Source organism: Tauraco erythrolophus, chromosome 1 (assembly GCF_009769465.1).
Source record: "Tauraco erythrolophus isolate bTauEry1 chromosome 1, bTauEry1.pri, whole genome shotgun sequence".
Classification (NCBI taxonomy): Eukaryota; Metazoa; Chordata; class Aves; order Musophagiformes; family Musophagidae; genus Tauraco; species Tauraco erythrolophus.
This window is the reverse complement of record NC_141465.1, coordinates 57,769,004-57,791,024: the sequence shown is the minus strand read 5'-3', so window position 1 is coordinate 57,791,024 and position 22,021 is coordinate 57,769,004. Positions and strand designations below refer to the sequence as shown.

The window sequence follows — 22,021 nt, the reverse complement described above, 5'->3', positions numbered from 1 at the left end:
CTGCACTGTCTTCTTAAAAAATAAGTTTTATAAAACATTCTATCACATAAATTATGCCCCTTGTATCCCTTCAGCAATGTCCTTGTCATTTAACTCAACATCATTTTTCTCATCAAATACCTTTTACTTCAAGCAGTTCAGTTCAGTTTACCATGGCGATAAATACATGTTTTGCAACAATTTACAATTTTCCTAAACTGGATAAATGCGTGGGGTGAGGAAATCTTTGTTTAGAGTTTTTACAAAATGAAATTATTACAGTAACACTTTACATTACTTTCTGCCAGGTTTTAATCAATAGAGAAAATAAAAATAAAGCTTTTATTCTCATCATATTCTAAAACATGAGCGTAAGTTTTAAGAACAATCAGAACTTTAAGAATTCAGGAATATCTCAGGGAATCCGTATGTTTTAAAGGTGAGTTAACATTTGCGAAATTCTGATTGGAGTCGTTTGTTGAAACACAGGCATATTCAGCATTTTGTAGCAATTACTTCAATAGCATAATTGATAAATCTTACTAAAATTATGTACATTATCCAATAAACCATCCTTGATTGCAGAAAAAGTATTGAACTTGTAAATGTATCCTGAAACATACATAACAGAAGTGTTAAGTTTTTATTAGGAAATCATATTTAGAAAGCTAAAGAGTATGCATGACACTACATGACTTCTGTTTTTTGATGTAACTTTATACTCTCAGTGTTTGGAGTTCTCTATTTTCTCAAAACAAGAAAACCACAGTGAATACATTTTTTGGAAAATATTTTTTATTATAAAATGTACAGTATATTGACCTTAATATTATAAAACACTGTAATGTATCAGAGTCTTGTAAAGACCAATAATTTATAAAATGAGACCAAGTTCATTGTTACTCTTTCTAGTCTCATAGTCTGATTTAAAAATATATATAAAATATATAATGAGTGATTTGACTGTAGTGTCCTTAGTAGCTGGAAAAGGTTTGTTCATATGTTAAAGTAACTAAAGTCTGCATGTATTTTTATTAAAATAGATCACTTTTATTTGCTAAGTTAGTCTTTGATTTTGAAAAGATGATACAAGAATGAACAGAAAGGTTAGTAATCATACTCTAGAAGGCTAGATTATGTAAAAGTGCTGCAGAGTATAAAGAAAATTATGTTTTACTAAAGCACTTCTATCACTGCAGCTCATTTATTAACAGTTAATACTTCTTTGGTACTTTTAAGGTGCTTGTTAAAACAAGGAATAGCTTGGAACTATGGACAAAAATAGCAAACTTCAGGTCTCAGATGCTATTGGATAGCATGAAAAAACACACTACACTGTCTTAACAATTTAAAGACCTTTTCCAATGTGTTAGTCTCCTCGATTTCAGTACATCTACTGCCTCCTGTTATTGCAGGGACGTGCTACCACATCGAGTACAAAAGCAATGCACTTTGCACAAAAAACAGGGTTTTTTTCTGCCCTCAGCCTTCCTGGCTTTGTTGAAAGCAGTACTTTCCTTGTTGTGGAAAGTCACACTTGGCAGTGACGAACACTAGTATCCAGCCAAAGGCATTTGTTTCAGTGTTAGAATATGTGTATGTATGTTGTTTTCGAATCACTGCCTAGTATATTTTTAGCAGTGCATTTATAGAAGCCCGCATCTCTTTGAGTAGACTGCTGGATGACTAATGACCCCTGAGGGTGAAGGAATTTGTTTCCATACAGACGGGATTGAGCTCCTGTTGTCAGATGCGATTTGTCTGGAAGCTCCCATGTTATTTCTGCTTTAGGAATCCCAATGGCCAAGCAGTTCAGTTTTACTGAATTTCCAGGCCTGGCATAGACGACGGGTGCTGGCTCACTGGTGATCCGCGGAGGATAGGCTATCACGATGACAGGCACATTCATAACAGAAGTGCCATACTCTGTGGACACCTTGCACAGGTAAGTGCCCCTGTCAAATACAGAAGCCTCGCGCACTGTCAGTGAACCATTCTCCAGCAGAGAGAAGCGACCCACAGCCTGAGGAGCATCCAGGACCATCCCATTGGGCAGCGTCCATGAGATCTGTGTCCGCTGGTTTGGCTGCGTGATGCAATGGAGCTGCAGAGTTTCTCCGTTGATGATGCTCACCAGGTTATTGTACTGGTTGCTGATTTCTGGCCTGAGTCCCACCTTCAGGAAGACTACCCGTTCCACATAACCTCCTGGGTTTCTGGCTGTACAGCGGTAAGTCCCAGCGTCCCCAGCGGAGAGGCTGCTGATGTGCAAGATCCCATCTCTCTTATGGTAAAATCTGTGCAGACGGCTGCCACTCAGCACTTCAGTGCCATTGGGAAGGATCCAGCTTGTGCTGGGCTTCGGGTTCCCCTGGACTGAGCAATTCAGATTGATACTGTGCCCGGCAATGGCAGTGATCCTTTCATTGACAGGGTCTCTAAAGGAGGGTTTCTCCAAATGGTCTGTGATGAGGAGCTGCACAATCAGTCTCGCTTCCCCTCCTTCATTCCGTCCAATGCATATGAGCTGCACTGCATCTGTCTGCCTCACTTCTCTGATGTCCAAAGTACCATTGCGATGCACAGTGATCCTGTTCCCATAGTAGGGAGCTGGCAGGATTACTCCTTCTGGAAAAGCCCATAGGACCCGTGGAGCAGGGATGCCTTCAGCTTTGCAATCAATAAGCTTCCGGCTATCCCTGATGGCTGTCTCCCTCACAGATGTTATTGCACTGAGATGACCATTGATTCTGGGAGGCTGAACATTAACATGGATCCAGACCATTTTCCGATCTTCTCCAGCGCTGTTCCGCACTACACAAGTATAGTTACCACTGTCAGATCTTTGGGCCTTTTGGATGAGGAGGGTGCCATCCCTATACACCTGGTATTTGTCAGATAGGGCAGGAATGGGTCTGTTGGTTGGGGAGAGCCAAGTCACTTTGGGAGTGGGTTCTCCTTTGGCTTCACATGCTACTGTCACAACATCACCATAGGGTACATTAATAATGACGTAGGTTTTGTTCCTGATAGTTGCAGGCTCAGCCACTACTTTGACCCGCACTTTCATCTCATCTTTCCCAATCTGGTTTTCAGCATAGCAGGTGTAGTCCCCTTCTTCTCTCAGTCCAACATCATTGAAATACAGGGTTCCATTATTGAAGACCACATATCTCTTTGTCCGGCTGCCACTGTCATCTGATTGCATGAAGGTATTGATCATGCTGCCGTCTGGGAGACCCCAGGAGATCTCAGGATTTGGCAGACCTGTGGCTACACAGTCAACTTTCAGGTCCCCTCCATATTTGACCTTGTGGTTATTCTCATTCTTATGTTCTATTTTTGCTGGTTTCATCATCACATTCACTTTGAGGACCACGTAGTCATCTCCAATCTTATTCCGGGCCACACACAAATAGTCTCCTGCATCTTTATCTGTAACTGAATGGACAACTAAAGTCCCATTGCTGAATACTTTGATTCTAGTCTCCAAGCTACTGTAAAGAAAGAGCAAAGAACAGAACATGAGCTGCAAAATCACATTTAGGTATTAATTATTGATAATAATTTCCTGAGGAAAAAAAAATCAACTCAACAATACTGAAAAAAAAAAAGAGAGGAGCATCGCTATTGTTAGATAATTAAATGGTCTGAAATGTCCAATATATTCTTCACCAAAAAGCAAATGAAAAAATGTAATTCTACTCACTCGTAACCAAACAATCCTACACTGTTACATTCGATGACTATAATGGTGTTTTTGACCATTAAATAACCATTAAATAACAAACGGTGGTATTTTTTACTCTTCTGACTGCATGTACAGTATTCAGCAACATTTAAATGCAGGATCTCTGAATGATATACACCACACAAACCTATATGGACCACAACTATGGAGTCTGGCACTTGGGTCCTCAAAAACAAATCAAGATGAGAAACTTCCTCTGGCCTCAGGTAATCTTTAGAACAATCACAAAGAAGCAAAATTGCTAAACTTTGAAATACAGAAAAAAAAAATATTTTCAGTGTGCTAAAAAGCTATTATTCTTTTCCACTTCACTATGGAATTGGTGCATTGTGGTCAAAACTAATTTCCTCAGTAGCCCCAGTTCCTCCCCCAAAAAGATCTGCTGTATTGGAAAAACACCTCACATAAAGGTCATGAGGGAAAATGAAAAACACCAGTATTTTGTTGCTATCACTGTGAAGCATAAAATGAATTCTGGATTTTGTGCTACCTACAGGCTACCTAAATATATTTTTTGTTTGTATGAAAAAAAGGATGACTACATTCAGCTATCAAGAAAGTTGTTGGTAAGTGTGCATTTTCATTTCAGTACATTTCTCATCTGTCTATAGTGCTCAAAGAGTGAGTAATAAATAGTCAATAGAGCAGAAATTATGCTTCAGCATAGTCTTAGGACAGTTTTTGTAGTTTTGTGGAAGTGATATTTTACTTGATGTCGTGAACATTGGGGAAGGTATTGTTTTAAGCATTTATATGCAACTGAGTTCTCACAGACCTTACTGCAAGGTGACATATATTTACACAACAATGTTAAAATGATCATGCTTACTTATTTCATTACAAGATGATTTCTTTGCCCCGTATTTACAGTGTATAACGGTTTATAAAACAGCTAAACAAAGCACAGTGATCCCATTCCTCCTGGGGAAAAGCAGGAACCTATGCAACTCTGTGCAAAATAGGCACATTGGAACAAGCAGTACACGAGTTGTATATCTGAACTTTTGCCATTGGACTTTTTCCCACATTTACAAGTGGCTGTAAAAGACAAATAGTGGCAGCTTATCCTAAACACCTGAAGCTGACTTTTTTCAAGAGTACTATTGTTTTCAAGAAACTTATGCTAAGTTATGACTTGGCTATCCTCTTATATAATTTCAAATTCTTCCTTAAGGATTGGGACCCTCACTCAAAACTCACAGAAGTCAAGAATGAAACTTGTACAGATACGAACAGTCTTTTCTCTAAGTTCATCTAAACTGTAATTTAGCTGTGACACTTCAAATAGTAATTTACCTGTGTAGGGAATCAATCATCCTTTTGGAAGGCAACCTCCATAATATCCGAGGCCAGGGGTCACCAGAAGCACTACAGTCCAAATGCAGGATGCTGCCGTATGTTACATCCGTCCTCTGAGGAGAGGTCCCAGTGATCTTAGCATTAGATGCATGCTTCTTCACATGGAGTTGTACTGTTCTCCTGGCAGCTCCCACCATGTTAGAAGCAATGCACTCATAGGTCCCACTGTCCTTGGGGGAGACGTTACGAATATAAAGAGTTCCATTGGGAAAAACAAATAAATTTCCATTTATAAACTGGGAAGGTCGGATTTGCATGCCATCAAAGACCACCCAGCGCATGTTGGGAGAAGGTGCTGCTTTGGCAGTGCAGTGGATGTTAATACTGCTACCAAGGGGCAAGGAGATGTTCTCTTGCTTGTCCTGCTGGATGATGGGAGGTAAGGCTGCAATGTGCAGCCTCACTGCAATGCTGTCAGCTCCTGCAGCATTGCTTGCTACGCATTTGTAAACTCCTCGATCTGAAAAAGTTGCTTGCTTGATAGACAAGGTTCGATTTTCGTGAAGCATTATCCTGCTTTCTGTGGTGGTGACTGTCTGCAAAATCTTCCTATCTGGGAAAATCCACGAAATATGTGGGCTTGGAGTCCCACTAGCCTGACATTCCATTGCTACAGTCTCTCCAAAATAGACCGTGACATCTCGATAGCGGGAAAGTAAAATTTTGGGCTGGTGGGCTATAACTGTGAGTGCAATGATCATTTTATCTATGCCATGCAGGTTCTGAGCTGTGCACAAATACTGCCCACGATCCTGAAGTTGAACATTTCGGATAAGGAGGGTACCATTTTTCCAGACTTCAAATCTTTGTAACCTGGTGTTGGCTGTCATCAGAGCTCCTGGGAAGGTGAGAGGAAGGAAAGAAATGGAAAGGCAAAGGGCTTAAGACATACATCGCTGCACTGAGAAAATCTTATGTAAGATTTCAGATTTACTTAGCACCAACTACAACTTCAGATGCATCACATGACATCTTCTGACACTCTCCATAGCTCAGATTAGTCTTTATTTCTATTGCAAAACTAGCCATACTAGCTTGCAAGCCTGTACATCGTGGGAACTTTTAAGAGCTTTATGCTTTAGGATTCCTCTTAAATCTTCACGTAATTTCTCTTTTCCTTTGGCTTATGGAGATGACACACACATCAGTATGTGTGACATATGATAGCAGTGACAAGTGTTGTCATCGTAAATTCTAACTGCTGTAAATAACCAGAGTTGGCTGCTCTTCCCCCTTCAAAAAATAAACTCATCAAATGGTAGAGGTTTTCTTTTACTACAAGAAATATTGCAAAGTTATTTTTACCTGTAACGATTGGTTGTAATTAGTCACATTTTATCGATAATAATTAAAACAAATTATTCTGCAGTTTTGGAATATGCCTGCAATCCTGTTGCATTTCTATGCAACAACCTAGTATTTGTACCCTTAAAAAACATGTAGAAGAACATATTTTCCTCTGTCTTACCTGTAGAGACTTTTGTCCAAGTAATAAAAGGCTTAGGTTCCCCTACTGCATCACAAGGGATAATAGCATCTGTTTCAGCAAGGATGGATATTGTCTGAGACCCTTTTGTGATAATTTTAGGTCTTTCTCCATGTATCCTGAAATTAGTGGAAGACTGAATTGCAGTTGAATTGTGTGGAATAATGCCTCCCACATAAGGCTCAGATGGAACTTTTTGATGACGATGATGGACATTTTTAAAAGGATGAACTGTAGTGGATATCTGTGGTTTTGTGCGCTGAGAGAGAAAGGCTGGAGGGGTAATCTTCAAAATCGCTGGTGGTGGTGATGTGGTGGTTGTCGTGTGTGGCACTGGAGGCATGGGAATAGCTGTAGCTTTCTGCACTGTAATCCTGGTAGGGGAGGCCTGGGCAACCTTCTTCTCATTTGTGTCTTTTGGGACTAGTTGACTAGGGACCACTGGCTTAGGATGCATACTTAAGTGAGGGAATATCCTTGTTCTGTTGAAAAGGAATGGCATTCTGGAATTGGGATAATAGGGGATCCCTTGACTTGGCAGTCTCCCTGCTGTGCCTCTGTTATCCGGAACATAGTTACTTCCAAAAAATCTTGAATTAATATTATACCTGTTCTGACCTTGATTACTGAACTTGCTCGCAGTGGATGGATTTGTTTTGTGAAATGGCGAAGCTTGTGTTGGGGCAGTTGTTTCCCTCTGAGAGAGAAAAGATTTTTTGTCCTGGATGGTATGTGCTGCATATGCTGTTATCTCTGGTTTGTTAGTGTAGTGAAGAGGCTGATGTGTCACAAAATAGCGAAATGAACCTTGTGTTACAACATACGGAGGCTTCACTGTACCTCTTACTGGAACATGCTTTGGAGGCACAACAGACAGTCTTTGGTTTAGGCTTGGTATCATTCCAGGGAGTGGATGGGGAAGGTTTGGATTTAGCAGTAAACTGTTGTTTGACTTACTACTATACACCTCTTTGAATTGCTCCTCTTTCGACTGTATGCTAATCCTGTTTTGGCTAGAGGAAAGAGTAGGGTGTACATTCTGTCTTGAGCTCACCACCGTTTTGTCACTCTCTGCTTCAACTTGTTTTGCTTCAGGGAACCTCTCTTGATTGAAGGCATTACTTTCCTCAGTGGTATGATGGAGGGAAGGATGTGAAGTGCTTGAAATGGAAGGGGGAAGAGTGGCAAGTTTTATAAATTGAATAAAGACAGTGGATGTAGTCAGAGGCTTTTCAGTTGTCTGCAAAGTGGGATCACGATGAAATACATGTGACACAGCTTCGTTGTTACCCAAGGAAGATAGCTTTGTTCCAGTCTGAGAAGCAACAGATTTCTTTGTTTCTCTAAGTGGAAATGTCTGAGTTTCTGTCGTGCTGAAGGAGGAGGACAAAGTAATCATCTCGTATTGCTGAGGTGGCTCAGTTATTGCTGGTGTTTCTAAAGATGCTGTGGGCTTCCATGGCTCCTTTGAAACTGAGAGATCCTTAAAAACTTCCACTGTGCCAACAGGAATACTTAGGTCAGTCATAGTGGGATATACCAGCTGGAAGGTTCCAGTGGTGGTTTCATTAACTACAACTTCCGAGTCAAATCGGGTAGGCTCTTCTTGAGATTCTGGTTTTGTAGATAGTATCAAGGTGTTCATATGCTCAAGAGAAGTTGTTGTGCTTGATTGTTCTGCCTTACTATCCACGGTTTTAGAATGTGCTTTAATGTCCTTGTCCTCAGCTATATTGTCTGATGAGTGGTATGTTGGCACTTCACTTTCCTCTAGTTTCAGTGGCGTACTTGACTCTTTTGTGGGAACTGCATCATGTACAAAATATGATGATGAAATTGTGATAGGTGCAGTCACTGGAAGTGCCAAGGTTTCAGGAGCAGTAGAGAGCGTCACATGTTTTGCTTCAGGTGGAGAAGCAGTAGGCCTAAAGAAGGAAGTTGTGACCACCTCTCTGATTTTGGTAATTTTCTCTAAGACAACCGGATCAGTAACTAACAAAGGAGTGTACTCCATATGCTCCTCTTCCTTAGCCTGTACTTCGACATTTTTTTTAAGATCAGGACTTACAAGAGTTGCAGAAGCTGTTTTGGTCACACTTTTAGCTTCAGGTGTCCTTGGAATGACAGGCATTGCCTCTGTGGTTAAAACAACAGGAGGGGAAAGCTTTGGTCTTTGTCGGATTCTGTTTGGCCTCAACCTCCTTCTCCCATAAGGCCTTTTTCTAGCATGCTGAGTAACAAGGGAAGGCATGGTCTTTCTATAGGGAGTTGTTGTGGCCACAGTGGTCAATCTACTGATGGAAGAAGCAGTTCTTATCCCTCCTGCTGTTTTATGAAGAGCATTAGCACTTGGCAAAGTGAATCTGAGATCTGGTTTTAGAGTAGCCACGTTTCTATGTTCTCCTACCTGAAAACTCTCTGTATAACTGCTGGACATGCTTTCTTGAGTCACTGTATTCCTGTAGGTCTCAGGTTCTTCCTTGCTCTGAACCCTGATGTGTGTGACAGCTGGAAAACTTGTACTTAAGTCTGCCATTTTTGTCTGACCTGTGGATACTTCTTTGTTCTGGTGTATCAAGTCATTGCTGTTTTCTGTAACAAATGGAGACACAGATGAAGAAATAGTAGTAGTGCCTACAGAATCTGTTGGAATGATCTCATCCATCTGAGAGGGTGTTAAAATTATGGTGTCAACACTTACTGGGTCCACTTCATTTAACTTCTTACTTGTCTCCAAGCCCCTATGAAGATCCACAGTCTGAAATTCAGCTAGGACAGTGGCATCAAGTGGTAGCTCAGCAAAAGCAGAATTTTCCTCTGATGGAGAAGATAGAGTTCTATCTACATTTTCCACTGTGGATAAACTGCTCTGAATATTAGGAAAGTTTGTTATCATTTGTCTGGTTAGAGGTTCTTCAGTGAGAGCAAGGATATTTTCTTTGACTACAACTGAATCACCGGTCCTGACATCAAGATGCTGCTGGCCTTGGGGTTGCACGGTTGCAGAGACAGGAGTCAAATCTGGACCTGATACAGGGATTTCTACAGAGTATATATTTGTAGGTGTTTCTAAAGCCCTGTGGTGGGAGAAGGGTTCAGTTTCTGACTTTGTTAATACAGACTGGACTGAAAATGCTTTAGTGTTGTGGGAAACAGTGACTGAGAACGGCTCATCTTCACCCACAGGTGATGCATCAGCAGAGGAATCTACCCCATCAGCTGCTGTCTCTGAAGGCGGAGGGCTGGCTACCGGATGAGGAACTGAAGTAGTTTTCTGCATGACTGATGGCAATACAGTTGTTAAAGAAATAGCTGGAGCCGTTGTTGTTCTAGGAAGATTCTTCCCACGGACCTTTGCCAAAATGTCAGCCCAATGCTGTGGATTAATCTGCTTGCTTGCCATATTAATCCTCCTTCGAGATTCAAATACTCTCCGGCCTTCTGCAACATTGCTGTCATGGGTTCTATCAGCACTTTTCCAGATTTTCATTTTCCTTCTGCCTTTCTTCCCCTTTTTAATTTGAGCCTCTGGCACTTGGTCACTTTTTTGTTTAAAGGATATATCCCGGTCTTTCAGGTGGTTCTTTCTTCGCGGGAACTCATCCACCCCTCCTGCCCCTGATCCTTCTCCAGCATCGATGACCCTCCCTCTTGGTTTTGATGAACTTTTTAATCCTGGGCGCTTTTTTAGTTTTATCCTTTTAAATGACCTGTCAGACACCATTTTATTTACTGTGACCCTGACAACAAACTGATCAGATCCCAGCTCATTCACAGCCACACATCTGTAATGGCCACTATCACTGACGTGGCTTTTTGGAATAAGCAAAGTACCATTCTCCAACATAAATCCTTTGGAAGAGTTTGATAAATCGTTAAGAACCTGGCTGTTTGGAAGAATCCAGCTCAACTGTGGCTCTGGGATGGCAACTACATTGCATGGCAAAACTATTGGATCTCCAACATTTTTTTCAACTCTCGCTACATCTGAATCAGCTACTTGAATAGCTGGAGGCTGCACTTGAACTCTGTAAGCCATTACGTCCACATCATCTCTCACTTGGGCAACGCAGTGGTACAGACCACCATCAGTGTAACTCACTGATTTGATTATTAGCTGGCCGCTACTGAGAATGGAAAACCTGCTGTCTTTCTGATTAAATGGTGCCTGCAGTTTAGTCCCATCTGGAAAGAGCCACTGAACAGAGGGGCTCTCGGAGGCTTTCACATTGCAGCTCAGCTGACACTCTGACCCTTCTATCACGCTCTGCGCTGTCCTTGTGTTCTGGTTTTGCTCTATCATTACCCAGCTTCTCTGCTGCCCGGTGTCTTTGGTAGGAATTGTCTGAGAAAACACAGTAAAAAAAGACAGCATCACTTTCTTCCCTGTACTCTGGCGCCTGTTTAACTGGATATTTATAAGAGGCTGCATCACCCAGGAAGGCTCAGATAGTATGTGAGCTTTTACACCTGTGTAGTAAAGAGCATCATAATCTGAGCCTTGCCTGTACCTATAGCTTATTTTAGGCTCTTTGCTGAGCATAAGTTCCCTCTCTAATTTGACAGGTACTTCACTGTAATAAGCTATAAGCTTCCATAATTTTTCATAGTTTTCTCGATTCATTGGACATTCAAAATCCAGTGAAATTGTAGCATTTATTTCAATCTCCTGAGACTGGATTTGATTCCACTGAATTTTGGTAGAGCCTGTTGGTTTTTTGATTTCACAGTTCAGGTGGACTACATTGCCATGCTCATCAGTCATATTTAGAGTAATGTTCCATGGAGAGGACTGAAGCTCTTCCAGAGGGATTTCATAACTGTCACCATCTTCTTCATCCTGAGTGCTGCTATTCTGCCTCAGTGAGGACTGAATGACAGGTTTTCTACAGGAAATATCTTTCAAATTTTGAATATCTTCTTTCTGCAGCTGTTTTGGGCTGTTGCACTTAGGACAGAGCTGCCCTCCTTCATAGGCTTTGTCCTTTTTGCATTTTAAAACACCTGCAATAAAAAAAAAAGGAGGGGGGAACAAAAGATAGGTAAACTAAAGAATTCTGTTCTCGAGCTAGAGAACTCTCAAAAGTGTGAAATGGACCGCACGAGGAACACATTATGGCACATGACATATAAGGCAATGCTTTTAAAATGGCACCTCTGTTTTCACAGTCGAATGGGCACCTGATTCTCAAACTGTCCACAGTTTCTTCTGACTGTAACAAAAGGATTGAATACTTCATCTTTCTGAAAATTAGATTCGCTGCCTCTGAATAAAATGTCTAGAAATTTAAGTGTTCAGAGGAACATCTTGTACGTGAGTAAAAAGCTATGCTGTGTCAAAAAGTCTGCATCTGTACAGTGACAGCCACCTACCCATCTAACTTGTGGATCTAACGTGAAGAGGACTGGGTTCTCTTAGCTTTCAAAAATGCAGCATTTACCCGAGAAATGCTGGGCTTCCCCATTAAACAATCCAGGAAGTTTTTTATTTTTCTCTATTCATTAACAACAATACTGGCAATACACAAAACATTCCACTGCAGCTACCAAAATCTGATTTACAAGCTATTTGTCAGCAGCAAAAAAAAATAAATGAAAGTGCCAACTCTTCCCTGACCTCTGATATAACTGTAAACTCCATAATGATAAAGTAAGAACTAAAACAGAGAAGGAGCACTAAACCAAGAAATTATAGCCTTGACTCCTTCCTTCTATCAATGCCAGAAAGACTTCTGTCTGCAAAATTACAGTCATATATTTATTATATTGCTTTGCTCACTAGAATGTCAAATGTCACCTTACATATTTAGTTTGGAAACATATTGCAAATAAAATGTATTCCAGTTATTCTAGGAATAAGTATCATGCTGAACCCTCATGAGGAATTAGGGATTTTTGAATAAATGAACTGTATACAGGTGGGTTATAAGGCAAAATGCTAGGAGAAAGGGAAAAGAATGGCAAAGTTTCATACTATTTTTTATTTGAAAAATATATGCTTTGGTAGTCTGACAAAACAATTTTCTTGAGAAGTTCTTACAAATGGAATATTTAACTGAACCAGTCTATAACTTGCAGATTCAGATACGATGTTTCAAAAATAAGGAAAGCATGCTTCATGGCAGAACTGACCCATAATCGACTTGGCAGTGGCCACACTGGTGATCTATGCAGCAGCACCTTTATAAATCTATCTAGACAGAATTCCCAAAGAATATTATAGTTTTATAAAGATACAAATCTGTCATACATGAAAATGACACGGATAAATTCTTTTCTTTTTCCAAAAATCACTACTGTTGTAGTGTAAAAAGGGAATCTAATTGAATAAAAATGGTAACGAGCCAACCTTGTGCAATGAAAGAAGGTTCATCTAATATTTCATTGTTGTAACTTACAGTGCTACTTAAGTATACTTAATAGACATACTCACGTGGATCAAGGAGAATATATAAAAATATTAAGTCAGCTAAATACAGTATCAAAGTTAGATGTCATAAATACCAGTTCAGTTAGGAACACTTACATTACACATTCAAGTATCACACACTCTTGAAAGTATTGTCCCATAGCTAAGTGCAAAACTGCAATGAATTACTTATTCTAAGATGACAAGATCCACCACCATCCACCACACACACTCCAAATCATTATATAAACCTTGTGACCCCTGACTCATCTGAGACATCTTCAGTTGCAATTAAATGACAATTCCCTCTTAATATTTTAGAAGCAGCTCTAGTGTAACGCCAGTCCCTCTGGCCTACTATAGTAAGCACTTAGCCACCTGAGATGGGGCAATGGTGACCTGAGATGCCCAACTCGAAAAATGACATTTAAACTAAATTGGGATATCAGGATTTACACTAAATCTCATTTAGTGTATTCCTGATACGAAGGCATTATAAAACTGGTTTTGTTTTTTTTTTTTTTTTTTTGCTTCTAATACTTTGCTTCTGCACATGAACAAAAGCATTCCAGCCTAAGCAATGTGATACTTATCTCACACCTAAACCCTAACGAAGATAGACCAGTTAATCTAGGAAAACAATTGCAGGATCATAGGTGTTCTCTGAAAATACTTAAAATAGATTTGCTCCATCATAAAAGGAAGTTGTGGTCAATGAAGAAACACAGACAGACATCAAGGATGCATAAATATTACGTAACAGCCTTAAAGCTAATAGCATCAAAGTTAAAGGACTCAACCAGGAACTTTGAAACCTGATCTCCATTCCTTCCTTAGGCAATGAAGTTCAAATCCAATGTTCCCATCTTCCATAAGAGCACATGCTTACTAGCTTTGTTGGTTGAGGACAATTGCCAGCCTTTAGTCAAAGGTGTATCACTGTGCAATGGGACACACTAGCAGGTTATAGCATATCTCCTCCTTCCAGACTTCACTATCATTTTTTTCATCTTGAATGTAATGGCTAATTCTTTTGCTGTCAAATATAGACTTCCAGCTAGTGACACACAGCTGTTTCCTCTTTACGCTGTTTTTAAAATATTTATTGAATACTGCATTTATTGAATGTAACAGAACATAATAGTGCACATAGACATCATGTGAGTAATAATTCTCAGGAAATAACAAAACCATCCATATGCAGAACAGGAGAAAAAAAAAAAAGTAACATTATGAGTTGAAGAAGCACTGGCATTTTTGCTCTTACCTCCAGAAACTTCGTTCCATTCAAGGAGCCAATTTAAGCTGCAGTCACAGGCCCAAGGATTTCCATGAAGGTACAGATTCTCCAGCAGCGGCATGCCTTGAAACATCCCTGCAGGCAAGGTCCTAAGAGTATTTTCAGATAGGTAGAGATGTCTTACTGTCGACAGTTTGAAATAATCAAGGACCATAAACGTTGAAAAGGTGTTGGGGTGAAGCTGCTGAAGCAAATTTCCTTCTAAGTGGACCAGTCTCAGAGAAGTTAATCCATTAAAAGCATTTGGATGAATAAACTCAATTCTGTTGTGGTCCATGTGCAGTCTCATTAAGCTTGAAAGTCCTTGGAGAGTTTGGCCAGTAATGACTTTCAATTTATTGTAACTAATTTTGAAAACCTAAAAAAACAAGAATAAAAGAGATTGATTTTGTTTTTTTTTTTTTGATCTAAATCCAAACAGAATAGCAAGTATGCAGAAGTTTTCCTCCCCCACTCAAATATCCTTTGCACCGAAATTAGTCTATGCTGGTCAAAGAGGAAGAATACAGCTGAATGTTAGTCCATTATAAAGTATGCTATAGGCATAGTTGATCTCCAATGTATTTGGGGGAAAATGGGTATCTTAAGCCTAAGAAAGACATTACAAAATCCACTTATTTTTGTCTTCTATAATTCATCGAGGTTAGAATTTATGAAATTTAGGAAGACCTGAGCATTACCTGTAGAGACACGAGATCTTTCAAAGCACCACTAGGTATATTCTGAATGTCATTTCCATGTATCATGAGCAATTCCAGTTTTGTAAGTCCTGCAAAGGAGTTTTCGTATATAGACTGTATACTGTTAAACCTGTAAAGAAATCACATATGCAGTTACATTTTATGCACTGACTGTCATGGACTGAGAATGTAAAATTAGTATAACCTAACTTTTAGGAAAAATTGGAAGGATCTTAATTCATTGTCAAAGGTCCAGAAGTTACTGAAACATTTTTACAAGGCCAAGTATACTTAGTCCATGCTTACATTAAGATTTCTTTTAACTCAATTTGTGGCACTTTAGCCATAATTTAGGAGTAAGAGTAATAAATAGGCATTTAACTTCTAATAGTTGTCAGTATGTTTTTCCATGCAGCTCAGTTTATGGAATGGCAATAAATTAATGGCCTGTAGCCAACCAATGATGCTATGGAGCCTGGCAAACTAGACAGGCTGTAGTGTTGCCAAAACAGCATCTAACAATAAATGAAGATTTGGAGAGAGGACATTAAAAATGGCTATCTCCCAAACAGCACAAGAAGCAGGAAGTCACATCCTGCTTCACTTACTGTTACAACATGTTATTGGCTACATCAACTAATTACATAAGATCTGGGAATTGACCTTCCAATTATATAATTTGAGCCTAGAAACTCTTTTCAGAGAAGCAATACAGAAAATCTGCTTTTGAACACAATTCAATTTCACTTTGGACAAATAAATCAGGTTTTATTTGCCAATATGGAAGCCTTAAGTTTGGCGGCCTAGCTCTACATTTGGGTTTTCCATATATAGACATAAAATTAAAAGTATGAGCTAATCTGGGCATTAAGTCTCTAAATTAAGCATTGAATTTTAAAGATTTTTCATATTTTTTAACACTTTCTAGAAAGGAAGGGAAGAGACAATGAGAAATTAAAATAGTCTGAATATGGAGGAAACACTTTTAGATCTTTACCATGCTATCTATCTGAAAAGTCTGCATTTTCTAAAAATTTAGACTACTGGTTTGATATTTTTAGTCCTACTACAGATCTACTAGGCTTATAGCAGTTATCCTATTAAAATTCCTTATTTTAACATCAGCCCTTCTAAACAAAATACAAACTTCTCTAAATAAGAAATTTTCCTAAATTATTTCCAGTTTGGAGAATAATCTTTACCTCCCAAATATATAGCATCTTAAAATAGAAATATGGTAAAAGCTCTTTTCCAAAGACTGTTTCTTCCTGGGAAAGGACACAACTCAGACAATGCCATTTTTAGCGATGAAATACAAAGATAGGAAAGGGCTTCACACTAGCAGCATCAAATCCTGTACACTTTTTTTCAGTGTACAGCTGAAACACTTAAATAACTTAGAAGCCTACATTCCACTTTCAAAAGCAATTTAGGGACAGAATTTCCCATAGACTATTTATGTATTGGGAAGAGGTTACTGTGAATATGTGTGATTTTGAATGTGGGAGGAGAGGGAGGTACTTTTGACTCAAAAATGGCATGAAAGTAGAAATTGCTGTAACACAGACCCATTGAGTACACGGGCATTTTGAGACTGAAATTACGCTTTAAGGGGTAAAGTGCTGGTGGAGAGACACTACAGAGAAGCAAAAAAAAAAAAAATCAAGGTCCTTGCTGTCAGTCATTGCATGATCAATTGAAGTTTACAGGCCTTGGGGCATTTGGGGTGAGTTCATACCAGGTAGTGGGGCAGCTCTGATATCAGGTAGAAGAGGACTGCCACTCTTGCATCATGCCATCTCACATAATGACTCTGCACAGCACTTTTGTGATACGCAGCCTACCAACTGTCCCTGCCTTCTCATCTCACAATCTGACAGACAGATGTGAGTTGGCAATACCTTGGCAGAGGAAAGTGAGTTGGAGCCCCAGCAATCTCTCTCCAAAACTCTGATGTCTGTTTATATTGTGTTTAAGTTCCCTGAAAAAGAGAAAACTCTAAAGGTAATGGAATAACTTTGGGTTTACTGTATTGCTTTAAGATATGGTATGTCTCATTGTTCTCCAAAATGCTACCTGGCTACCTACGTTACAGAATCTTACTTCTACTCTATTCTTTTTTTACATCGGGTATAAAATTCAACATTTAGTAGCAAGCCCATAGCAGGTTTAATTCAATATAGTTTTTCATACACTACAAAAGACTACCTGTACTATTCGCCAATAAGAACTGACACCACGATATAAATATTCATCTGAAAATAACAGCAACTTTTCTTCAAAACGTGAGGGACACACTAAAACGCTCTCCGTGCCAGTAACTGCAGCGTTTGAAATGCAGCGCCTGCAAGCAACCACCCATCTCTGCAATTCTACTCAGAAAGTACACGCAGCCATCCCGGTACGCCGCACGCGTGCGAAGCGTTCCAGCATTCCGCCCCGAGAACATAAAACCGTTTGCTGCAAACTGCCGTACACACCCGAAATTGATTCTTTCCACATGTTTCGAAATCCTCGGCGGCACGGCTGCCAAGGAGCGAAAGGTGCAGTGGACCTCGGTGGGGAGGTAGCAGGCGCAGGGGTGGGGGCAGGCCAGGGCGCCCGGCGGCAGCCCCAGCCCCAGCCCCAGCATCAGCACCACGGAGAGCGCCCCCGCCGCCGCCCGCTCCTCCATCTTGTCGCCTCCCCTCGCCTCGCTCCTCCTCCTGGGTCGTCCGGGGGGGACACGGCCGGTGGGGGGGGGGGGGGGGGGGGGGAAGAGACAAGAAACGATCATTTTTTAAATCCTGTAAAAAGCTTTATATACCTAGCGATGCTCTGCGACGTCCCAGAAGGTCTGTAGACGATCAAGGCAAAGTTCAGTCGGAAGGACGTTTTCTTTCTTCCACGTCATTTGCTGTTTCAAAAGTTAACTCTTCCCCCATAATCCACTTCTACTACTCTGCTAAATACCCTTTCTACTGAAGCCATGCTGTCTCCTTACGGAAGTAAATTTTGTAGGTTCGTTCTATACGCCAAGGGTAGTACTCATCTCACCTAAAAATGAGGAAACTTCAAGGGAAGCATCTAGTCCAAGGAAATTGCCATGGCTCCCTCTACAGTCAATCAAAGAGAAAAAGCAACCCATATAAACTTGAAGGTGAATAATACCAGGTATCTACCTGATCGCATATCTAGAAATAGCACAATTCAGCCTCATTAGGTCCCCAGTTAGCTAACTCACCTAGCTTAGCTGCCTGATTTTCAGACAGGCTACTAACTTCCAAGGAAGTAAAATCTGGCTGAACGAATCCCACTCATAATGCATATGGGAAATGGTATCACTGAGAGAGAAAGCGAGTGAAAGAGAGAATTGGTTGGCCATAGATCTGGAATCCTTTGCCACACATTACTGTGGGATGACAGAAGTGCTTTTACATGTAATCTTAACTACAGGAGCTATGAATGATTAGAATTGATAAAACTTGACAATTTGTTTAGAAGCATAAGCACAGACCTCAAAGAAAACGTAAGCAAGAAAGTTTTTATTTATAATTTTACCAACAAAATTGTAAAATTGTTGAGTGTCTATCAACACTCAGGTTCAGACTTTCAGAACTGTACGTCTAAATCTGGGTGGCTAGACCCATGGAAAGTCATTTAAAGATGCACACTGTGCTAGAATAGACAAGAAAACACAACTGTTGTTGACTTTGAGCACTAATCATTTCTGAAAATAAAATAGTTCATGTAGATGTCTAATTACAGATTAAGCAGCCTAACTTCGGAGAAATGAATTTGAAATATCCCTATTCTTATGCCAACCATCAGAAGAATTTGAGCTCTTCAGATTAAAGCCATACAAGAATGCAGGCTACTATTAGTAGCAGAAATTTAGTATTCCTGCTCTTGTGTAACTGTGTGACAACAACGGAAAGGCATTCAGTTGTACTAGATGTTATTAGTTCCATTAGTTAATGCTTTTAGTATAAAAGTCAGACTTTCGCAGATCTGCTAGCAACAAGACACTTTATTTTTCCTAAGACCATCATGTGCAAACCATTACAGTTCAAAGGAGGGGCTCATCGGGATGAAGAGGTTTCTCAAATATCTGTGGTCAAGTTAATGAGACGTTTACCATTCTTTACAAGACAAATAGCTTTTAATTTGCTTAAGGATATTCAGGTGCTGTTTTCCTTAATGTTCTCTTTAATGAAAACTCCCTTTAAAAAACATTCTACCCATTTCAATTCCTTTTGGGAGGGGGGACCACCTTTTGTTACAGGAGGTGCTCGCCGACGTTAAGAGGAAATTGCAGTGACTTGTGAGGGGCTGGGGAAGAGCAGGCCAGAGGGACTTATCCGTGATTCACCCAGGTGAGGAACAATGATGGCCGAGTGCAGGGCTTTTGACACCCAAGCCTAAAACGCTTTTCCAGAGCTTTGGCAGGAGGAACCCCGTGACGCACGGGGACGGACAAGGCTGGACCGGCTCCCACCGCCCCGCCGCCTGGGGGCGCCCTCGAGCACCCCGCCGCGCCGCCTGCCATTGGCTGCTTCCACCGCCGCCGCGCAGCGATCCAGCCAATGGGCTGCGGCTCCGCCACCACCGCTGGGGCGCTGCTGCGGAAGGGCGGCGGGCGCGGCGTCAGCCGGCCGCGAGGCGGAGCGCGGGGCAGGCGGGGGCGGGGCCTCGGGCCGCGGCGCTGCCCCCACGGCTCCGTGCGGGAACCGCGCCCGCCCCGCGGGGAGGTTGGAGTTGGGGCGGGGGCCGGCGGGTCCCGCACGGCGGTGCCCCTCCCGCCGGGCCGTGCGCCAGCCGCGGCCACGGTGGAGGGGGCTGGGGAAGAGGCGCGGTTGTTGCCCCTGCGCCGTGTTTCTTCTTACCGTACCGGAGGGCAGATGCTTCCCATTAGGGAAGAATGTCCCCGCCGGGCTGAGCTACGGGAGCGGACGGGCGGAGGGCGGGCGCCGGCAAACGGCAGCACGGTCCGTAGGGAGCCCGACCGCCGCCAGCCAGGCAGTCGCGCCGCTCCTCTCCTCCTCCCGCACAGACCCGCGAGGAAGCCCCCACCCCAACCCTCCCCGCAGCCCCCAGCCGGGCCCTGGCAGCCGCCACCGGCCGTACGCGGGCTCCTTACCTGCAGCCGGGCGCGGCGATTTCAGCGGACGTCGCCCGCAGCTCCCATGCCCTCGGGGGGCTGCGGGCGGACGGCGGCGCGGGGCGGCGCGGCGGACGGCCGGCGGCTACCTGGCTCCTGGCCTCGCCTCCGGCACCGGCTCGCCGAGGCTCATGGCAGTCCGCGGCGGCCCGCCTCGACGCCGCCTTAGAACTCCTCATCGCCCGTCATCCTGCGGGATGCACCGCCCCGCTTGGGTCCCCCCGAATAAGCATAAGCGGTGCGCGGCAGCCGATCGGGACGCCGTCTAGGGTGTTGCCTTTTTTAACTACCGTGATTTTCTCGCCTTCTCTGGCTGTTTCCCGTCCCCGCGGCGAGTCGGGGCGCCGCAATCCCTCAGCCCCGGCGGGAGCCGAGCGCTTCGCTCCGGCCGCTGCGGGATCTCCGTGGGCGAGCGGGCGGGCGGGCGATGCCGGCGGCTCCCCACCGCTTGCCGGGCTGCCTGGGCGCGCAGCTCCCGCGGCCGCAGCCTCCAGCCGCCCGCCGCGGCATGGGGACGAAGGGCGCGGGGTGCCGGGGGGCCGCGCTCTGCCGCTCCGCCCGCCTCACCGCGCCGGGCGCTGTGCAGGGGGAGGGCGCGGCGGAGCGGCTCCTCTTGCGGGGTGGGCGGCCCTTCCGCGGGGCCGGGGGGGGGCGGAGGGGCTGCGGGCGGGCCCGTGCCGGGGGGCGAGCGCGGGGGGAGTGAGGGGGAGGTGGGCGTCAGAGCCGGCGGAGGGCTGCGGGAGCTGCGGCGGCGGCGGCGGCGGGGAAAGCGGAGCCCCCGCCTCGGTCCGCGACCTGAAGCTCAAGGAAAGTTCGTTTCTGGGACCCAGGCGGATCCGTCACTCTTGAAACGCTCAGATGTGCAGATATTGGCGTTGTGCACTCGCACATGCGCTCGCACACACAGCCCAAAGTATAACCCCAAAACTGGACCAACCAGCTTGGATTTCTTGCTCTTCTTTTAGTGGTATATGTGTCCCATGACTACGCAACGAACCAGCCTCACCACCATCCTTAGTGTGTGCTGGCACGTGCTGCTGAAGAGACCTACATCCAGTCTACTTGTGAGGATGTGGTCTCCTGCATCGTAGCTGAGGAGAGCCACACAAATAAATGCTTGTGAACAGAAAAATCTCAAAAAAATAGAATGGAGAGGCAATGACAACAATACAGGAAACAGTAGCAACCAGTTACGAAATGAACCAATTGAATGTAGGCTTGATCATGAATTGCCTTTTACCTTTAAAATCCACCAGAGATGCAAACTACAATTTAGGACTGTTAAATCGTTAACGTCCCTCTCCTCATTTTCCCTCCTATATTTCATCACACAAAAAAAACCTACCCTTGGCCAAGTGAAAAATGCATCATTCAGATATACCGCAGAAGACCGTGCACCATCATCTACTTGGTTCTGCTGCATGTTTTTAGGACAACCCAAATTTTCTATTCACTAGATAGTCAATATAGCAGACACCCTCATCTGTGCTACAAAAAAAAAAGTAGAACTCAGTCATTCAAGACACAAAAGAGTTGCAAAAATCCGTGTAGATCCATCTTAAGTCATAAGAATTCCTCCGAGTTTTAGCATGGACCTTTCAAGCTCCACCTCCAAAGTACTTAAATGTAGTGAATGGCACTATATTCTAGACTGTAAAGCTGTGGCAAGTATATCACCACCAAATTTATACAAAGAATCATAATCTGAGTTAACAAACCGTTTTGGGCTTTGAAACCTGCCGTAGGTTCGATTGTCTGTAAGTCGAGAGGGGAGAAACCTCTTCAACTCTTAGCGATAAGCTGTTGTCAGTGTCAGATTCTGGACAAGTCTCAACTTCCAAATGCACTAATAAAGATTCACTTTCAGAAAAAAGTTCATAGCCGTGTTTTTATTTGCAGAATGTGTTTTGTGTCTTG

At 42.8% G+C, this 22,021-nt stretch overlaps 1 protein-coding gene across 2 annotated transcripts; it reads right to left on the bottom strand.

The window, feature by feature from the left end:
- Positions 1–1,564: 1,564 nt before the first annotated feature.
- On the bottom strand, positions 1,565–20,283 carry MXRA5 (matrix remodeling associated 5). Of its 2 annotated transcripts, none has more exons than XM_086609600.1 (7): positions 20,084–20,283; positions 17,445–17,669; positions 14,965–15,094; positions 14,252–14,642; positions 6,558–11,579; positions 5,027–5,927; positions 1,565–3,476 (listed from the first exon to the last, which is right to left on the bottom strand). In XM_086609600.1, exons 1-7 carry the CDS (start codon positions 20,281–20,283, stop codon positions 1,565–1,567), a joined length of 8,781 nt encoding a protein of 2,926 aa, XP_086465726.1. The 2 variants fall into 2 exon arrangements, with proteins under 2 accessions (XP_086465726.1, XP_086465732.1); XM_086609606.1 differs by having other exon boundaries at positions 17,445–17,666.
- Positions 20,284–22,021: the final 1,738 nt, after the last annotated feature.